General features: G+C 54.3%; 2 protein-coding genes across 5 annotated transcripts; one reads left to right on the forward strand and one right to left on the reverse strand.

Annotated features, from left to right (window-relative positions):
- The first annotated feature begins 384 nt into the window (after positions 1 to 384).
- On the forward strand, positions 385 to 12,141 carry CATSPER1 (cation channel sperm associated 1). 4 transcript variants are annotated; one of them, XM_060176005.1, is made up of 12 exons: positions 385 to 2,533; positions 6,773 to 6,985; positions 7,435 to 7,548; positions 7,734 to 7,893; positions 8,118 to 8,209; positions 8,318 to 8,461; positions 8,584 to 8,647; positions 8,745 to 8,817; positions 8,913 to 8,970; positions 9,764 to 9,839; positions 11,809 to 11,923; positions 12,010 to 12,116. In XM_060176005.1, the coding sequence occupies exons 1-12, from the start codon at positions 415 to 417 to the stop codon at positions 12,034 to 12,036; spliced, it is 3,255 nt and encodes a 1,084-aa protein (XP_060031988.1). In that variant the 5' UTR covers positions 385 to 414; the 3' UTR covers positions 12,037 to 12,116. The 4 variants fall into 4 exon arrangements, 3 of the variants coding, with proteins under 3 accessions (XP_060031988.1, XP_060031987.1, XP_060031989.1); XM_060176004.1 differs by having other exon boundaries at positions 11,809 to 12,141; XM_060176006.1 differs by lacking the exon at positions 385 to 2,533 and having other exon boundaries at positions 6,849 to 7,276; positions 11,809 to 12,141.
- A 2,264-nt stretch (positions 12,142 to 14,405) lies between these two features.
- On the reverse strand, positions 14,406 to 18,025 carry CST6 (cystatin E/M). The gene is made up of 3 exons (XM_007518620.3): positions 17,770 to 18,025; positions 14,937 to 15,065; positions 14,406 to 14,608 (listed from the first exon to the last, which is right to left on the reverse strand). Exons 1-3 carry the CDS (start codon positions 18,001 to 18,003, stop codon positions 14,525 to 14,527), a joined length of 447 nt encoding a protein of 148 aa, XP_007518682.1. The 5' UTR covers positions 18,004 to 18,025; the 3' UTR covers positions 14,406 to 14,524.
- Between the last annotated feature and the right edge of the window lie 1,764 nt (positions 18,026 to 19,789).

A 19,789-nucleotide genomic window follows, 5' to 3' on the forward strand; every position in this document is an offset into this window, starting at 1 on the left:
CTCTGGAAAAATAGGGAGTCCTACAGAGTGATTGACTGAATCGTGGTTTGTGCTAATCTAAAGCAGGCACAAGCCTGGAAAGTATAAATAAATATATCTATAGTATTAAATGTTCCCTAGCATTCTTCCATTACCCTGCTGACCCCTATCAACCAGCCCTTTCCTGTCCTCGTTTTACAATGATGACGTTTGACAGAACGATCCTTGAACTGGAAGAGATAGCCTAGAAGAGACATTTGGGACTTAATCCTGGGCAAGAGTCTGCTAGTGATGTCATAGGGGGAGGGGAGGGAGGATTCTAAGAAGAGTCTCTTAGAATCTCTGCGTCTTAGTTTCCGTGAGAACGTCCGCCCAGGATGAAGCCTTCTGGACCCCAGTCTTGAGCTTTCCTGGTACCAGGTTCCCAGCAGAGTCATGGATCGACCCTCGAGCACTAAACTGACTCGAGAGGGGGCAGGTGCCAACGACTTGGTTGTGCCCTCCCCCCACTACTTATCAGTCTCACCCCACAGTCCAGCAACTAGTGAGATGTATCTCCATCACAAGTCCCATCACCAAGCTATGTCTCATCATCATGGTGAGGCCCATCACCATAGAGAGCGCCACCACCATGGTGAGTCCCAGCACCATGGGGAGGCCCACCACCACAGGGGGCACCACCATCATGGGGAGTCCCACCGTCATGATGACCGCCGTGATGAGTCCCCTCAGCATTATGAGTTTCCACACATTGAAGAGTCCCACCACCATAGGGGGCACCACCACCATGGTGAGTCCCATCACCACAGTGAGTCCCCGCACCACGGGGAGACCCACCACCACAGGGGGCACCACCATCATGGGGAGTCCCACCACCTTGATGTTTCCCAACACCATGGGGAGGCCCACCACCATAGGGGGCGCCACCATCACGGGGAGTCCCACCATCATTGGGAGTCCCACCGCCGTGATGAGTCCCCTCAGCATTATGAGTTTCCACACATTGAGGAGTCCCACCACCGTAGGGGGCACCACCACCATGGTGAGTCCCATCACCACAGTGAGTCCCAGCACCATGGGGAGGCCCACCACCATAGGGGGCGCCACCATCATGGGGAGTCCCACCGCCGTGATGAGTCCCCTCAGCATTACGAGTTTCCACACATTGAGGAGTCCCACCACCATAGGGGGCACCACCACCATGGTGAGTCCCATCACCACAGTGAGTCCCAACACCATGGGGAGGCCCACCACCATAGGGGGCGCCACCATCACGGGGAGTCCCACCATCATTGGGAGTCCCACCGCCGTGATGAGTCCCCTCAGCATTATGAGTTTCCACACCATGAGGAGTCCCACCACCACAGGGGGCGCCACCATCATGGGGAGTCCCACCACCTTGATGTTTCCCAACACCATGGGGAGGCCCACCACCATAGGGGGCGCCACCATCATGGGGAGTCCCACCATCGTTGGGAGTCCCACCGTCATGATGACCGCCGTGATGAGTCCCCTCAGCATTATGAGTTTCCACACATTGAGGAGTCCCACCACCATAGGGGGCACCACCATCATGGTGAGTCCCATCACCACAGTGAGTCCCCGCACCACGGGGAGACCCACCACCACAGGGGGCACCACCATCATGGGGAGTCCCACCACCTTGATGTTTCCCAACACCATGGGGAGGCCCACCACCATAGGGGGCGCCACCATCACGGGGAGTCCCACCGCCGTGATGAGTCCCCTCAGCATTATGAGTTTCCACACATTGAGGAGTCCCACCACCGTAGGGGGCACCACCACCATGGAGAGTCCCACCACCACTGGGAGCCCCATCCACATGGGGAGACCCACCATCGTGATGAGTCCCCTCACCTTTATGAGTTTCCACACCATGAGGAGTCCCACCACCATGGTGAGCACCACCACCACGGGGGACTCCACCACCACGGGGGGTCCCATCACCACGGTGGGCCTCATCACCACGGTGAATCCCATCACCATAGTGGACACCATCATAAGTCCCACAAACACAAGGGTTTCCGCCATGCTGGGGCACCCCATTACGACCACGAGCTCAGCTCTGATGAACCCCACCACTACGAGAGACAGCATCAGCACCTAGCCTCCAGCCGTTATCGCCGTGGTGAGGTGGAGCCCATCTACTCATCTTTGGAGTTGCACAGTCTTGGCACGCCTTCGTTCCTGAGCCAGCACCATCCCAGGCACCATGATGAGCTCCCTTCCCACCGAAAGAAGCGTGAACACAGTCACGAAGACCCCCATGGCCACCACCACAAGGAATTGCACAGCCCCTCCCAGATCTCCCAGTCACAGAAATCCCGCAGCATACTCAAAATACCCCAGGCCTCTGTCCAGTCCGTGACAGGACAGCGAGTCAGCCTGTCACACAAGAAAGAGTCTATCTTCGACTCGTCCCTTTCTCGTACTACCATTCATACTCGGGACAGCAACAAAGTCTACCCCCAGGAGCTCTCCAGATCCTCAGTAACCTGGACTGGAGAGGAGGAGCAACTACAGCCGCACAAAAGTGAGTCGCCCTGGCCTCAGCCCCAGCCACCCCGACTCCCACTGCCTGACCCACACGGAGGACAGACTCAGGCCCTGCAGGCACCTCCTGCCAGTCAGGAGGTGGAACTCCCGCCGCATATTTGTCCCGCTGGCTGCCCACTCGGCCAGCTGCTCAGTGTCCCATCTTCCAGCCCTTGTCTTGCCTGGGTTTTGACAAATGTTTACTTACTCATTTATTGGCAGGCGAGGGACACACACACACACACACACACAGAGAGAGAGAGAGAGAGAGAGAGAGAACCAGGGCATCATTCCTACACATTCCCTCACCATTATTAGTTTCCACACCATGAGGAATCCCACCACCATGGTGAGCACCACCACCATGGGGGAACCCACCATTATGGGGGCACCCACCACCACGGGAGGGCTGTCACCGTGGTGGGGCTCATCACCACAGTGAATCCCATAGTGGACACCACAGAAAGAGAGAGAGAGAGAGAGAGAGAGAGAGAGGAAGAACCAGGGCATCATTCCCACACATGCAGTGCTGCGGACTGAACTCAGGATCTCGTGCTTGTTGAGCTGGGCCTCCACCTGCCCCATCACTAGACTGCCTTTTCCACCTTCCTTCTTTCCTTCCTTCCTTCCTTCCTTCCTTCCTTCCTTCCTTTCCTCCTTCCTTTCTTCCTTCCTTTCTTTTTCTTTTTTCTTTCTTTCCTTTTTTACATTGCCACCAAGGTTATCACTGGGGCTTGGTCCAGGCACTAAGAATCTACTATTCCAGACAGCCATTTTTCCCTTCTTTATTTTTTTCTATTTTTTTAATTGGATAGAGCAGAGAGAAATTGAGAGCAGAGACAGAGACAAAGAGGAACAGAGAAAGATAGACCCCTACAGAGCTGCTTCACTGCTTGTGAAATGTCCACCTTGCGGGTGGGGAGCAGGGGCTGGGACCCAGATCCTTGTTCAAGACAATGTGTACACTGGACTGGGCGTGCCGCCACACAGCCCTACCTTTCCTGTCTTTCTTAAGCGTCACTGTACTTATTTATTATGAGACAGAGGGAGGCAGAGTGCAGGGGACTGAAGGCAGGGCCTCAGGCCTGCAAGTCCTGTGCTCCACACACTCAGGCCCCATTTTTCTTCCTAAGGAGTCACGGAGATCTTGCATATGCAGCATCTCAGTCACTGCAGGCTGACTTTTTTCATTCAGATGTAGAGACATAGAGTAGAGAGACACCACAGCACTGCAGTCCCCACCCACCCCCAGCCAGACTGTGTGCAGAGCAGGGCAGGTACCCTACCCGAGAACTATTTCTCTGACCCAGTCATGGCTTTGTTCACTCGTATTTGCTTCTGGAATAATCATCCTTGTCTGGAATAATCATCATCTGAGTCTCTAGTTTGTCTGAGCTGACGGAGAATCCAGGGGGGTCTGAGATGGGTTTTGGGACTTAGACCAGCCACCCCAGACCATGCAGGAGAAGGTCCAGCTCATGTCAGTCTTGACAGTGCTATCAAATGCAGTTGTCCACATTTCTTCTGCTAAACTGGGAGCTTCTAGAAGCCTGTGCCTGGGAGGCAGTGCCTGAACAAGAGCTGGGAGGAGGCTGGTGAACACCCCCCACACCAGAGTCAGCTCCCAGTGGTTCAACAGATTTGGCAGCAGTGCCATGAACAAGCGGAGAGGGGCAAGCGTTCAGGCAGGTGAGGCCACCAACGAGAAATGTTTGCTCCGAATCTCTGGGCTTCTTGAATCTTTATGTCTTTGGTGTTGTCTAGACTAGAGAAATTTTCAGCTATTATGGCCTGAAGAATGTTTTCTTCCTCTCCTTCTCTTTCTTCCTCTGGTCAGCCAATAATGCGTATATTGTTTCTTTTGAAGTCATCCCATAGGACTCTGTTGTTGTTTTCAGCATCTCTTAATCTCTTTTTGAGATCTCTTACTTCTTTTTTAGTTGTCTCTAATTCATCCTCAATCTTGCTAATTCTGTCTTCAGCTTCATAGATTCTATTCTCTCTGCCCTCTACTGCTTTCTGGAGTTCATCTATTTTGTTGCCCTGCTCTGATACTGTTTTAGCTTGTTCAGCTAGTTGCCTTCTTAGCTCAGCGATTTCAGCTTTCAGCTCTCTAATAACCATGAGATAATTAGAATTTTCTTCCATATTCTCATTTGTTGTTCCTGCATTTCTGATTACAATTTTTTCAAATTCTTTACTCACTCCTGTTATTATTTCCTTAGCTAATGTTTGGATGTTGAACTCGTTGTTTTGTGCTTCACCCTCTGGAGGACTTTTAGCTGGACTCTTGTCCTGGTTCGAGTCTCCAATATTTTTCCTTGTTGTTTTAACCATTTTATATATTATGTTATGAGTTCCCCTTATCAGTACTTTTCAAATTATTGATCACTGTTGCCTGGATTGACTTGTGTCTAAGTAATTTAATTAAAGGGTTTACCGTGATGGAAGTTAACAGTTTTTTCAATCCCTGAGTTGGAGCTCAGTGGTGTAAAAGCCTCTTTTTTTTCTTCCCTGTAGGCTATGGGAGCCTGAGGGCTTTTAAACTATCAATAGGCTTCTTAGCTTAATCACTGACTCCTGACCAAGAGATAAAGCAGGGTGTGGCAGAGATAATCCAGTGCTTATGCAAAGAGACTTTCACAGCCCCTCAGCTATGCCACCGAGGTATAGGTCTTCTCCTGAGTTTCCCGGTTAGATCTCTGTCCCCTGGTGTCCCTCCCTGTTGCTGCTCCAGATTCTGAGGGTAGTAGCAATGGAGACTCAGAGTTGCACTTGGTGAGTCTCTGGGGAGTCCTTTCCTCCCTTCAGCCGTCCCCTTGTTGTGGAGCAGGCTGGAGGTGGTGTCTCCACTGACAAACTGTTGAACTGTTAGCAGCCACTTAATCTCTCCTTAGGCCCCTCTCTCCTCTCTGTCACCAGCCACGCGTGTTTGTACTCACGAGTGATTTACTGGGTTCCTGTGGTCATTCTAGTCCTGTCTTGTTTCGGTCCGGGTGGTCTCCTTTGGTATTCCTAGTTGATCTGGGAGAGGAGAGGAGAGGAGAGGAGAGGAGAGGAGAGGAGAGGAGAGGAGAGGAGAGGAGAGGAGAGGAGAGGAGAGGAGAGGAGAGGAGAGGAGAGGAGAGGAGAGGAGAGGAAAGCGATCGGCTGCTCGTAGCTCCGCCTCCGGAAGTCGAATCCTGCTCCGAATCTCAACAGGGAGAGCACTCCTGCCACCCGGTTCGCTGAGAGGCTGGGGTGTTCAAGATCACAGATCACAGCTTCTCGTGTCTGGGTGGTGGGGCAGTGTTTGTGTGAGGCTGTGCAATCCGTGTGCGTGGCACCCATGTGAGTTCGGTGGGCGTGTGGGCACTCGTGTGTATGTGCATGGGCAAGCATGGACGAGGTGGGCTGGTTCACCGAGAGGTTGGAGTGGTGAGGAGATGACGTGAGAAAGAAAGACTTGAGGGGCCGGAGGGTGGTGCACCAGGCTGAGCACACACAGTGCAGTGTGCAGGGACCCAGGTTATAGCTTCTGGTCCCCACCTGCAGGGGGAAAACTTCATGAGTGGCAAAGCAGCGCTGCTGGTGTCTCTCTTGTCTTTGCCTCTCTCCCTTCCCCTTCCCTCTCAATTTCTGGCTGTCTCTATCCAATAAATAAATAAATAATTTTTTTTTTAAAAAAAGGAAAGACTCAACCTGTAGAAGAACCTCAACAGCCTGGTCAGGCCTAAGGCCTCGAGACCTGCCCAAGACTGGCAGAGAAGAAGCTCTTTCTTTCTTTTTTCTAGCTTTCTTAAATCATATTATTTCCTGTGGTCCGGGAGGTGGCGCAGTGGATAAAGCATTGGACTCTCAAGCATGAGGACCTGAGTTCAATCCCCGGCAGCACATGGACCAGAGTGATGTCTGCTTCTTTCTCTTGCTCCTCCTTTCTCATTAATAAATAAAATATATAAAAAATGAAATCTTTTTTAAAAATCATGTTATTTTCTTATTTATTGGATGAAGACAGAGAGAAATCGAGAGGATGGAAGAGAGGCTTCTTCCTGGCAGGTGGAGACCAGGGTTTTGAACCTGGGTCCTTGCCTATTATATCGTGTGCATCCAGCCTTATGCGCTACCACCCAGGCCCTAGAGAAACGCCTTCACGGGTGAGTGGCGCTCAGGCAGGAAGAGGAGCTCCAGCCCAGCCTGGGGATTCCCAGGGAGCTCTCCCCACTCTCCCCACACCTGATGTTCTGCCCCCTTGCAGGCCTGGGCCGGACCCGAACTCACAGGAGGCTGCACACAACAAACCTTTTCTGTCGGCTCTTTGAGAAATTCAACTACATGTTCCAGGGCCTCAGAAAGATGCTCTTGAAACTGACGGAGTCCAAGGCTTTTGAATTCATCATCTTCATGGTCATCTGCCTCAACACCATCATGCTGGTGGTCCAGACCTTCTCTGTGGTCGAGATCCGGGGTGGTGAGTGCCGGAGAGCCCCTGAGCTCATGGGAAGACCACTTGTGTCGTCCGGGCCTCCCTTGGTCTTACTGCAAGTACCGAGAGGTTTCTAGAACCTTGAGGCTTACCCCTGAGAAGTAGACCACATGGCCCTGTGCCAGAAGCTAGATTCAGAGAGAAAAAAAAACTGCGGAGGTCAACCAGGAAGCCGAATACAGAAGGGCTGCTTAAATGCAAGGAAGGGCTGGGTGGGGCCACCAGGGGGCGCATCTGTTTCAACCAGCAGAGGCCACCCTGAGAGAAAAGGGAAAGGTAAACCCAGAAGGCATCCATCCCTAAAACCCTTGACCCAGCAGAGTACAGGGCAGGACTCATCCCAGCCACAGGGAGCAGGCCAGCTGGCGTGTCCTGCACACTTGGGGCTGTCTGTGATGGGCTCTAGTCTCAGGAGCTCCCTGTCTCCCCTGCAGAGTGGTACTTTATGGTCATGGACTCCATCTTCCTCAGCATCTACGTGATTGAGGCCGTGCTCAAAATCACCGCGCAAGGCTGTCAGTACTTCTGTGAATGCTGGAACGTGCTGGGTGCGTGGGGTGTGTGTGTGTGTGTGTGTGTGTGTGTGTGTGTGTGTGTGTGCGCGCGCGCGCGCTCTGGGTGTGCCTATGTGTGTAGTACAGCCACTGAGCCACCAGGGGAGGCTGAGAATAAAAGGGGGTTGGTGCAGGGGTGATGTCTCTCTCTTTCTCTCTCTCTGCCCCTGTGCCCACAGACTTCTTCATCATGGTCATCGCCATGCTCGACTTCATTCTCCTGCAGCTCAACAGACTCTCCTTGGCCCGCAGAAGCCAAAACCAAAACTTCTTCCGCATCTTCAAGGTCTTCAAGGGCCTGAGGGCACTGCGGGCCATCCAGGTGCTGCGGAGGCTCAGGTCCGCCCGCCCTGAGCAAGGGCACTGGGGACACAGATGCAAGCCGGGCCTGGGAGCCCTCTCCAGGAGCTGGGGGTGGGGCAGGGGGAGACAGGGGGACTCCAGCCCTCTCCTGCTGTCCCACGTCGCCAGCAAATCGGGACGGGGACAGCCCGCCTCAGGGCCAGCTGTGGCCACAAGGTGTGGACACCCATGAGTACTGAGCCCACCACCTCTGCCCGCAGGTTCCTGACCAGCCTGCAGGAAGTGGCAGAGACCCTCGGCCGCTCCTTGCCCTCCATTGCAGCCATCCTCATCCTCATGTTCACCTGCCTCTGTATCCTGTGATGGGGCAGACAGGGTTGGGGGCAGGGAAACCAAGGACATGGCGGGGGGGGGGTCGTCGGGTCAGGGCTGAGAGTCCCGTTCGATCCTGAATGGCCAGTCCTCTTCTCCGTGGTTCTCCGAGCATTGTTCCGCTTCTCAGACCCCAAGCGCTTCCAGAACATCTTCACAACCATCTTCACACTCTTCACCCTACTCACTTTGGACGACTGGTCCATCATCTACCTGGATAGTCGGGCCCAGGGTGCGTGGAGGGCAGAGGGTGAGGGTGGTTGGAGCCAGGGGGCTCAGTGCCCAACTGCATGGGGTGTGCGGGGAGTGAAAGTACCCGGCAGCCTCCACTCCAGTGGCCCCTCCCTCCCCCAGGCGCCTGGTACATCGCTCCCATCCTCATGGTCTACATCATCATCCAGTACTTCATCTTCCTCAAGTGAGGACTCTGCTCTGCCCCCTTTGCACCCCCAGCATCCCTCCCCAAAGGCAGGAGGAGGGCTTCTCCCCTGAGCACACCCTCTGCCCCTTCCCAGCCTGGTGATCGCTGTCCTGGTGGATAACTTCCAGACGGCGTGGCTCAAAGCTTTAGAGAAGAACAAGCATGAGGTGCCGCGTGGGAAGCCGCAGCCGTGGGCGCCGAGGCTGGGGAGGAGGGAGGCAGCCCTACTGGCAGCAGTCTCAGAAGCCCTTCTTATTTGCAGAAAGCCACGCGGACTAAAAGACTTATTGATGATCCCTTGATGGATCTGAGCAAAACAGGTAGCAGCCCGCCCTGCCTCCCTCCACATTCAGCCCCCAGCCCTGGGACCTGAGCCTCCAGGGTCTGCCGCCAGCTCACCTCATAGGACGCACACCTTGCAGTGCATGAGGCCTGGGGTTCAAACCCAATACAGTACCACTGGAGAACAGCATAGACAGCACCAGGGGGCGCTCCATGGCTGGTGGAGTGGTGCTACCTCTCCTCTTCCCTCTCCTGCCTCCCCCCTAAGTAATAATGAGATCAGGCTGGAAGGACCACTGAGCAGGGGTGTCATGCATGTCTCTCTGGGTTCATTCCCTGGACTTGCATAGAAAGAAAGAAAGAAACAAAGAAAGAAAGAAAGAAAGAAAGAAAGGATAAAGAAGAGGGCTGGCAAAATAGTTTACCTGAACAGCGCGCCTGCTTTGCCATGTGCAGGTTTATACTGCCCCTGCCCCCGGCACTGGGGAGAGTTTCAGTGCTGTGGTGTCTTTCCCTCTCTCCCTCTCTTTTTCTCTGTCTCTCTCTTTCTAAAAAACTAGGTCAGGGCAGGGGAGAAAGCATAATGGTTCCATAAAAAGCATTCATTCCTGAGGATATGAGGTCCCAGGTTCAATCGCCAGCACCACTATAAGCCAGAAGTGAGCAGTGTCCTAGTTAAAATCTAAAAGTCAAGTCACAGGAAAGCCCTGGTGACGACTCAGAACAAATAGAAAGAAGGTCAGAAGGCCTCCTCTGCCCGCTGTAAACCTCTCTGTGATGAATGGGGTCCTGCCAGTGCCTCTCAATCCAGACGTTCCCCCTCCCATCCAGAATCTGTAGACAGAGTGTCTGAACTCACTAAACAGAAGCAGCGCATCGAGAAAAAGTTTGGCGCCATGACTGATAGGTAAGGAGAGGTGGAGGGAGGGGAGACTCTGGTGTAAGGGGGGCCTGACCTGGAGCCTACGTCTCTGAAAGGAGGGCAGCATCTGTGGGTAGTATGGGGAAGCTGGGGGGTCAGTCTTTGCTCACCCAGCATTATCGTAGGCTGCTGACAGAGTCCACCAGCAGCTTCTAAAGACTGTCTATGGTCTAATAATAGTTTAATTGGGATTAATAGTGAGTTAAGAGGTTGTAAGATGGGGGGCGAGCACTAGTGCAGCGGGTTAAGTGCAGGTGGCACAAAGTGCAAGGACCGGCGTAAGGATCCCGGTTCGAGCCCCCGGCTCCCCACCTGCAGGAAAGTCGCTTCACAGGTGGTGAAGTAGGTCTGCAGGTGTCTGTCTTTCTCTCCCCCTCTCTGTCTTCCCCTCCTCTCTCCATTTCTCTCTGTCCTATCCAATAACAGTGACAGCAATAACAACAATAACAACGATAAACAACAAAGGCAACCAAAGGGGAAAGGAAAATGAGGTTGTGTGGTTACAGTGTACACGTCCACACCACACCCACCACCACAGTTCTGTATCCCAACCCTGTGGCCTGTCCGAGATAACCACCAGAGCTCTTAGAAACCATCTTCTTGCTTCTTTTTTTCCCCCCAAGCTCATGTGTGTCAGTTCTCTAGACTCCACATATGTGTGGGGCCATTTGCAGTTGACTTTCCTCTCTTTACTTATTTCACTAAGCATCGTCACTTCCAGCCCTGTCCATTTTGTCTTAAAGGATACAATATCATCTTTTGTGATTACAGAGTAGCATTCTATGGAGTATATACCCCATGCCTTCTCCAGCCAGCTAGCTGCTGATGGGCATTGAGGCTGTCTCCAGTCTTCAGCTACTGTAAAACATTCATCCCTGACCCGAGAAGCAACCTGGGGCGGGGGGGTGGGGTCAGCAGGCAGGCTGTGTGCCTTCCATGCCTGAGGCCCTGGGCACTAGCCCAGCAAGCGATCACCACGGACAGCACCAAGGATGCTCCAGGCACGATGGAGCAGTGCTTTGATCTCTCTCCATCTCTTCCCGCAAATAAAGAATAAGGGCTCTGGGATGTGACACAGTCTCGATCCCCAATATGACATAGGTCAGAGTGATGCTCTGGCTCTCCCACCTACCCCGTCTCATAAATTAATAGATCTTTAGAAAAAATAAAGAATAAATCTTGGCGGGGGTAGATAGCAAAATAGTTATGAAAAGAAACTCATGCCTGAGGCTCCAAAGTCCCAGATTCAATGCCCCTCACTTCCATAAGCCAGAGCTGAGCAGTTCTCTGGTAACAAAACAAAACAAAACAGAAAAGAAAAGAAAAAAACCTTCTTGAGCTATCTGGTGCACCCACAGTTCATTCCCCCAGCACCAGACCAAAACCCTCAGATGCCCTTGGTATAGACCCAGCTGCCTTGGGCCTGTCCAAGTCACAACCTCTTGGAAGCCTGCCTGGTGCAACAAAAGCTGGGCCACCCCCGATGCTCTGGAGCAGGGGGCCTGTCTGAGCTCCAGAATGTCTCTACCCTTCTCCGTGGCACTTGCTCCCCATCCTATGCTGTGGTTTCCCTGCTCCAGGCCTCTCCCTGCCCTGTACCTGCTCTTGTCATGAGTGTCCTTGGTTTCTGTGTCTGGGACACCCGGTCACCTTGCTGATGGAGGGGTGGACAGGCGGGCCTGGAAAGGGTTCACGGGGGGGGGGGGCACGGGGTGGAGAGCAGGTGGGTGGAAGGGAGGGCGGGTGAGTGAGTGGTCAGGGAGATTGGCCGGATGGGGAGGGGAGGGTGGAGTGCTTTGGTGGGAAGGGCAGGCAGACATGGGGAGGAAAGGACTTGCCCCTTCCAGAGTCATGGCCACAGCTGGGAACTGTGGCCCAGGTAAGATTACAGGTGAAGGCTTGGGGGGGAGTCCGGGGGCCCATCCAGCCTGGCCTGCCGCCCCCTCCCCACCAGGCAGCAGGAGCTCCTGTTCCACTACCTGCAGCTGGTGGAGGCCGTGGAGCACCACCAGCAGAAGTTCCGCTCCCAGGCTTCCGTCATCGATGAGATTGTAGACACGACGTTCGAGGTGAGGCAGGCCGGAGAGAGGGGCGCGCTGAGGGGGGACAGGCAGGGGACCCACGGCTCACAGGGGCATCCGTGCCATCCCTGCAGGTTGGAGAAGATGACTTCAGGAAGTGAATCCTGGAGACACCCCCCAAATCTACTAGAATCCTCTCTGGACAGCAGGGCTGGGCCCCAACAGAGTTTTAAAACCCCCATTGAATCTGTGTCCTCGTAACTGGGGGAGAGTGTGTGAGAGGGTGTTTGTGTGAGAGGGTGCTGTACTTGGTCCTCTCCAGTCTCCCCACCCCCACCGCGTCCCCACTGTGGATTGACCACTGTGGGAATGGTGACGCTGAAAACCCAGGAGTCTGGAGAAAAACAAGATTCTGGAACCTCCAAAAGGCTCCAGAAATGGGGCCTCAGAGTCCAGGAACTCGGGCCTACAGGAGTCACAGAGTCCAGTATGAGGGACGGCAGGAGCCCTGAAGGCAGGGGCACCGCTACCCTGTGACTGAAGAGCCCGAGTGAGGCCAGGTAGGTGGGGCTGCTGGGGTCCCAGCCTGGGGCTGAGGGTGAGGACAGGGTAGCTCTGGGGCTTGGAGGAGCATGGGTGGGTGGGTACCTCTACTTATCTTTTTGCCACCAAGGCTATTGCTGGGCCCAGCACCCGCATGACTCCACCACTCCTGGAGAATGTTTTTTCTTTTTCCTCCGATGGTTATTCCTGGGGCTCAGGTGCCAGCCTACTATGAATCCACCTCTCCCAGCAGCCATCCCCTCCTTTTTTTTCTTTCTATTTTCGCTTGACAAAACAGAGAGAATTTGAGAGGAGAGGGAGAAAGACAGACACCTGCAGACCTGTTTCACCGCTCATGAAGCATTCTCCCTGAAGGTGAGTACAGGGGCTCAAACCCAGCTCCTTGAGCTTGCTGATATCTGGCTGCACCACTGCCTGCCGCCCCCCATTTTTTTTTTTTTGCTCTTAATGGGAGAGAATGGCAGAGAGATGGAGAGACACCACAGCACTGCTCCCTGCTCGTGAAGCTTCTCTTTGCATGGTGCTCCTAGAGGCGCAAACCCAGGTCCTTGCACTCGGGAACGTATGCACTCTATCACCTGCTGGCCCCAGGGCTGAGTATGACAGTGGGACACGGGCCCAGAATAGATGTCTGAGGCTGGAGACTGAGCGTGGCGTCAAGTTCAAGTTCAGCCCAGGCGTCTGAGGCTGCCTCTCTCGTCTTCGGCAGCCACCTCTCTTCTAGAGTGGAGCCAGAAGCAGTGTTGTTGGGATGGCCTCTGGCCCTACTGATGGGACAGTAGGCTTTGCAAGTGATTCCCCTTCCTCAGGGGTCAGGGAACAGGTTGGGCTCCCTGGCCAGGGCAGAGCCCGACAGCCTGGCCCTCCTGCCTGACCCAGGGCCTGGGAATCGGACACTGATTCCATAGACGGTGAGGCACACCCACCACCGCATAGTCATTCCACAAGCATTTCCGGCCGCCTCCCCAGTGCCAGCCTGGCAGCTCCTCATAAGTGGCACCTGGGGGGCCTCCCAGGCAGTGGCCTCAGGGCAGCCCAGGGGGCCAGGCCACCCCAGCTGACAGCTGCAGCCACCCAAACAACCACTCACCCATTTTCCTGGCAGCTGGTGCCCACACTGTGACAGTGCTGGGTAGGGGGCCCACGGGCACAGGGGGTAGGGGTGAGAGGAGCTTGCCTGGAAGTGGGGAGCTCCCCATAGCTACTGCACTTCTGCCCCCACCCCAGCCCCCAGGGGCGCTGTTGTCACCTGTCCTGCCCTCATTGGGTGTGACTTTTGTGGGTCCCCAGGGCTTTGTGTCAACATCTCCAGGTCAGTCTGGTGAGGGAGGTGGCGTTGCCTGTTTGTGCATGAGTTCTGGATTTCTAGGCTGTGTGTGTCTGCGTGTGTGTGTGTCTGTGTGTGTGTGTGTCTGCATGTGTGTGTGTCTGCGTGCGTGTGTGTCTGTGTGTGTGTGTGTGTGTACAGTGTGTGGCGAGTACAACGTGGTGTGAATTCAGGCATGCACGAAGCTTTCACGCTGCTTTCTGTAAATGGCATTACATGGTTGCCTGTCCCACATATGCCTCCTGTGGGCGGTAGGTCCCCACCAGCCCCTGGTCTTGCCTGGGCACAGCACTGGGGGCTGCCGCCTGAATTCCTGCTACTGGGCTCTGCCTTCTCTGAGGTCCAAGCTGGGAGTCTCTGGGGTCAGTGTAAGGGATGGCCAGGTGACAGCAGAGTGCTGTCCCATTCTACACACCCCCTCGAGTCTTAGGGCATCACCCCTCTCGGCCACCACCACTTAGCACAAAATATGAGAAGCTCCAAAGACCACTGCCCTGTGTCCATGATGTGGGGGTCCTTGGGGGGCTCCAGACTAAGGGTCTGAAGAGTGAGGCCCCAGCGTAGACTGAGCTAGGATGGTGGGAACTCAGCCAGTGTTAGGGAGGGGCTGGGGGGTGAAGCTCTCAGAGACACGGTGCCTAAGCAGTGCTAGCAGTTTATTGTGACAGCTGTGGCCCGGAGGTTCCAGCACCTGAGCTCCGAGCCCCAAGCCCCGAACCCAGCACCCTGCACCCCGCTCCCCACTCCAGATGACTGGACTACAGGGAGACACAGTCCTGCTTGATGAGCTGGGAGCTGTTCTTCCAGGGGACCACGAGGATCTCAAAGTCGCAGCGAAGCTTCTGCAGATGGAGAGAGGGGGAGAGGGGTGAGCTGGTGCCCTGCCTCCTCCCGATGCCAGCCTACTGCTGAGGGACCAGGGAGGGGCAGCCACGGGCTAGGGGACACTGAGTTGCAGGGTCCCCGCTGGACCAAGCTCTTCCTAGTCCACCCCCCCCCACTGCAGGGGGCACCCTCTCCTCCCCTCTGCACCCCGCCCTCCCCCAAGGCCTGAGTCACCCAGCACATGGGGACAGGTTGGGCCAGACCTCAGCCTGGCCGGCAGGACTAGTTCAGGCTGAAAAGCCAAGCTGGGGTGCTGGGGCAGGGCTGGGGGCACGTAGCCATTACCTCCTGCTCCCCGTCTGCGGCCAATGGGCATGTGGTGAGGTCCACGCTGCGGTCCCCAGTCATGGCTGTTTTCCGGCAGGAAGTGCTCCCCATGTCCACTGTCAGGAAGTACTTGATGCCGGCCACCAACTGGAGGTGGAGGAGGGAGGTCAGAGCCCCGAACCACCCATCTCTCCCGCTTTGGCTCCCTCCCAGCCCCTGCAGACATTCACTGCTGGGACTGGAGAGATGGGTCCTACACTCTGCAGGAGACAGAGACCCAAATCTGGCCCCCTCACCCCAAAACCACCAGCCAAATCCTGCCCCACCACAGTGCACAGAGGGTGAGAGACTGGCTCAGGGCTGAAGCTTGTCTCCTTGGAACCAGACATGTGTTAATTGTAGACGTCTGGCTTTCATTTGATTTTGAAAGATCTGTTATTGACAGTGAGTGGTGGGGGGAGCAGGGCTTCGCTCTAGCACATAGGTCGCTGGGGACTGAATTCAGACTCTCATGCTTGATCTACTCTGCCACTTCCTGAGCTTCTCGTTTATTGCTTAAAATGTAATGGGAACCCAGCTTGGAACCCAACCTCCTTGAAGGAAACTTCAGTGCTGCTGTTTATTCCACACACCCTACCCCATCTTTCTGACTTGCTTTCTCAATCTGAAAATGAATGAATGAATGAATGAATGAATGTGTTGGGGCCCTGGGGCAACTCATGGGTAGAGTGCATGCCTTGCCTGAATGAGGCCCTAGAGTCAGTCCCCACCACTGCATAAGAATAAGGAAGACAGCGTAGCAGCCTGGGAGGCGTGGTGGTTAGAGCCTTGACTTGCATGCTGACTTCTACTCCTGGTACCAGTGATGCTCTGGTTCTCACATATTCTCTCTCTCTCTCTCTCTAATAATCTAAAAAAAAAAGTTTAAAGAAGGCAAAAACAAGTAAAATGTCATTAATGTTAGAGCAGTGTTCTGGCTGCTCTCACAGACTTGTTTTGAAAAACAACAATCTGGGGGCCAGGTAGGTGAGTAACAGGAGGAGTATGGGCAGGGTCATGTCTCCAATCCTTAGCACTGTGGTAAAAAAGTAAACAACAAGGGTGGGGGTAGGTAGCATAATGGTTATGCCAAGAGGGTCTCGTGCCTGAGGTTCCAAAGTCCCACACCACCACAAGCCACAGCTGAGCAGTGCTCTGATAAAATAATAATAAATAAAAGATGATTAATGGCAGAAAAGGGCCTTGGTCTGTCTCCATCATTAAAATAATAAATATGGGAGTCGGGAGGTAGCGCAGCCGTTAAGTGCATGTGGCGCAAAGCACAAGGACCGACAGAAGGATCCAGCTCGAGCCCCCGGCTCCCCACATGCAGGGGAGTCGCTTTACAGACAATGAAGCAGGTCTGCAGGTGTCTGTCTTTCTCTCCCCCTCTCTGCCTTCCTCTCCTCTCTCCATTTCTCTCTGTCCTATCCAACAACGACAACAATAACAATAATAACTTCAACAAGGGCAACAAAAGGCAATAAATATTTAAAATAAAATACATATACATATATGTACTATGTCTACATATGTATCATATCTACATGATATACACATGATATACACATCCGCAGTACTGGGTCGAGGATGTAGCTCACTGGTAAAGCACATCCCTTGCATGTCTAAGGACCTGAGCTGGGTCCCCAGCATCCAAAACTGCCTTGAGTAGCCTGAAGCACTGAGGAGGTGGCACAGTGAGGGGCACAGCACTGTACCTGGCACCTCTGTGCCAGAGCACTGCCCTGACTCCCTCTCATCACTACATCTCTCCCTCTCTCTCTCTCTCTCTCTCCGTGAACTAATGATTCTCCCCTCAGAGCACAGCTCAGCTTTGGCTTCTCTGGTGGTGCTGGGCTAATCAACCTAGGACCTTTGGTGCCTCAGGCACGAAAGTCGTTCTGCAAAAACATTATGCTGTGTCCCCAGTCCCTGACTCTTTACAAGAGCGGAGACAAGGATAGAGGTGGGTCTATTACAACGCCAGCTGGCGTGCCTGAGGCATCAGGTTCAATCCCTGGCTCCACCTTATACCAGAGCTGAGCAGTACTCTGATCTCTTTCCTTCTCCTGTCCCCTCTCCCTCTCATAATAACACAGAGAGGAACTGAGCAATAGCTCACCCAGTAGAGTGCACACGTGAGCCCCTGGCACTATATGGAAGCACCTTTCAGGGCACCAGGGGAAACACTGTGAACTGTGGAGTGGTTCTGTCCTTTCTGTGTCTCTCCTCTCCCCTCCTCTCCTCTCCTCTCCTCTCCTCTCTTCTCCCTCCCTCTCTCTCTCCCCCCCTGTTGAAGTCAATGACTAGCCCATTTAGAAGCCACGAGAGAGGGCCAAGCAGGATGCAACTGGTTGAGCACACATTTACAGTGGGCAAGGACCTGGGTTCAAGCCCCGGTCCCCACTTGCAGGGGGAACCTTCACAAGTGCTGCAGGTGACTCTCTTGTCTCTCTTCTCTCTCCTTCCCTCTTGATTTCTGTCTCTAAGCAATGAATAGTAAAATATCATTTAAAATAAATGAAAACCGGGGCCAGGTGGTGGTGCACCTGGTTGGGCGCATATGTTACAGTGCACAAGGACCCAGGTTCAAACCCCTCTCCCCCATCTGCAGAGGGAAAGCTTCATGAGTGGTGAAGCAGGGCTGCAGGTGTCTCTCTGTCTCTCCACTCCCTCTCAGTTTCTGGCTCTGTCTATCCAATAAATAAAGATAATTTAAAAAAAGCCCAATACATAAATGAAAACCTTGGGAACCTCCAGGATTGCTCTTGGGGGTCCCTGGCCCTTGCCCCCTGCACCAGCCCGGCCTCACCTGGCTCTCCGCCCTGAGGACGTTGGTGCCCCGATAGTACAGGGCGCTGTTGCTACCCATGTTGTAGCTGGCCACAGCCGCATCGGCCACCTTCTGCACCTGCGGGTCGTCGGGGGACAGCTCCTGGCGCCCCCCCACCAGATGCTCGCGCCGCTCCCCAGGGCCGGACAGCGCCAGGACGCAGGCGGCGAGCAGGGCCAGGCCAAGCGCCAGCGGGAGCTGGGAAGGAGCCATGGTCAGCGGTGCCAGGCCTCCGGCCCCGCGCCTTTTACTCGCCCGGCCGCCCCCGCGGGGAGGCGCCCCTGGGCCAACCTGCCTCCTGCCTGGGCCCCGCCCCAGCACCTGTGCGCCCGCCTCCCCGCCGCACCCAACCTGGGCCGCACCCCCTCGCCACCTGGGGTATGGAGGGGAATTCCAGCAACAATCCCAGAGTGCCTGCTGTCACCTCCACGTCCCCGCCTGGTGACCTTGGCGAACTATCCTCTCCGTTTGCCTCTGAGAATTGGACCAAGGTTCTTCCCTTGGGAAGGCGGGTGCAGTTCACAAGTGGTGAAGCAGGTCTGGAGGTGTCTTTCTCCCTCCCTCCCTGTCTTCCCCTCCTCTCTCAATTTCTCTCTGTTCCATGCAAAAAAAAAAGGGGGAGGGGGATGACTGCCAGGAGCAGTGGATTCATACTGTGACACTGAGCCCCAGTGATAACCTTGGAGGCAAATAAATAAATGTAAAGCATTCCAATAGATGGCCACTAAAGTAGTTTTTTTTTAAATAAACTTTATTTATTTATTTATTCTCCTTTGTTGCCCTTGTAGTTATTGATGTTGCTGTTGTTGGATAGGACAGAGAGAAATGGAGCGAGGAGGGGAAGACAGAGAGGGAGAGAGAAAGACAGACACCTGCAGACCTGCTTCACCGCCTCTGAAGCGACTCCCCTTCAGGTGAGGAGCTGGGATCTCGAACCAGGTTCCTTACGCCAGTCCTTGTGCTTTGTGCCATGTGTGCTTCACCCGCTGTGCTACTGCCCGAGTCCCTTATTGCTGCCATTGTTGTTGGATAGGACAGAAAGAAATCAAGAGAGGGGAGGGGAAGACAGGGGGGTGGGGGGAGAAAGACAGACACCTGCAGACCTGCTTCACTGCCTGTGAAGCAAACCCCCTGCAGGTGGGGAGCCAGGGGGGCTCAAACCGGGATGCTGATGCCAGTCCGGGTGCTTTCTGCCATGTGCACTTACCCCACTGCACTACCGCGCAGCTCCCACTAAAGTAGTTTTTATTTCACCCATGATGTTGACTGTAATACTCTGATCACGATAGTGAATAAATGTTTTTATTTTCTTTTTTGTTTTGCCTCCAGGGTTATCACTGGGGCTCGGTGCCTACCCTATAAATCCACTGCTCCTGGAGGCCATTTTTTTCCCCATTGTTGTTGAATAGAATAGAGAGAAACTGAGAGAGGACAAGAGGACAGAGAGGAGGAGAGAAAGACAGACACCTGCAGACCTGCTCCACCGCTTGTGAATCAACCCCCCTGCAGGTGGGGAACTGGGGACTTGAACTGGGATCCTTACACCAGTCTTTGCGCTTCAGGGTCTGTACGCTTAACCCTGTGCGCTACACCCGCCACCCCTCCCTCCTCTTTTTTAAATGCTCCTTACCAGGAGTCAGGGCAGGACTTGCCTGCTAGAGGCGCTTGGTTCAGTCCCCAACACAGCATGTCCTTGGCATCTCTCTTGCATGTGAAACTCTAGTGTTGTATGCTCTCCCCCTGCCAAGAAAATTGGTTCAGTCCTGCTAGTTTTCGCGGGCCGCTTGTCCCCGCCCCAAGGAACCCCGCCAGAGTTCCAAAGTTTCAGAGTTAGAGAGTTCTTGGCGCCGCCATGTGAGAAGGAGGCAGGAGAGTTTTGTTTGGTGATTAGTTTGTCTTAGTTTATAAATCGTTGTTCCTGAATAAAGAAATACAGCTTCCCTGCCCAGCCATGTGTCCTCGAGTCTCTGTTACCCGCCTGTGAAGCTACCCCGGCCAG

The sequence above is a fragment of the Erinaceus europaeus genome, chromosome 17 (genome assembly GCF_950295315.1).
Source record: "Erinaceus europaeus chromosome 17, mEriEur2.1, whole genome shotgun sequence".
In the NCBI taxonomy this organism is placed as follows: domain Eukaryota; kingdom Metazoa; phylum Chordata; class Mammalia; order Eulipotyphla; family Erinaceidae; genus Erinaceus; species Erinaceus europaeus.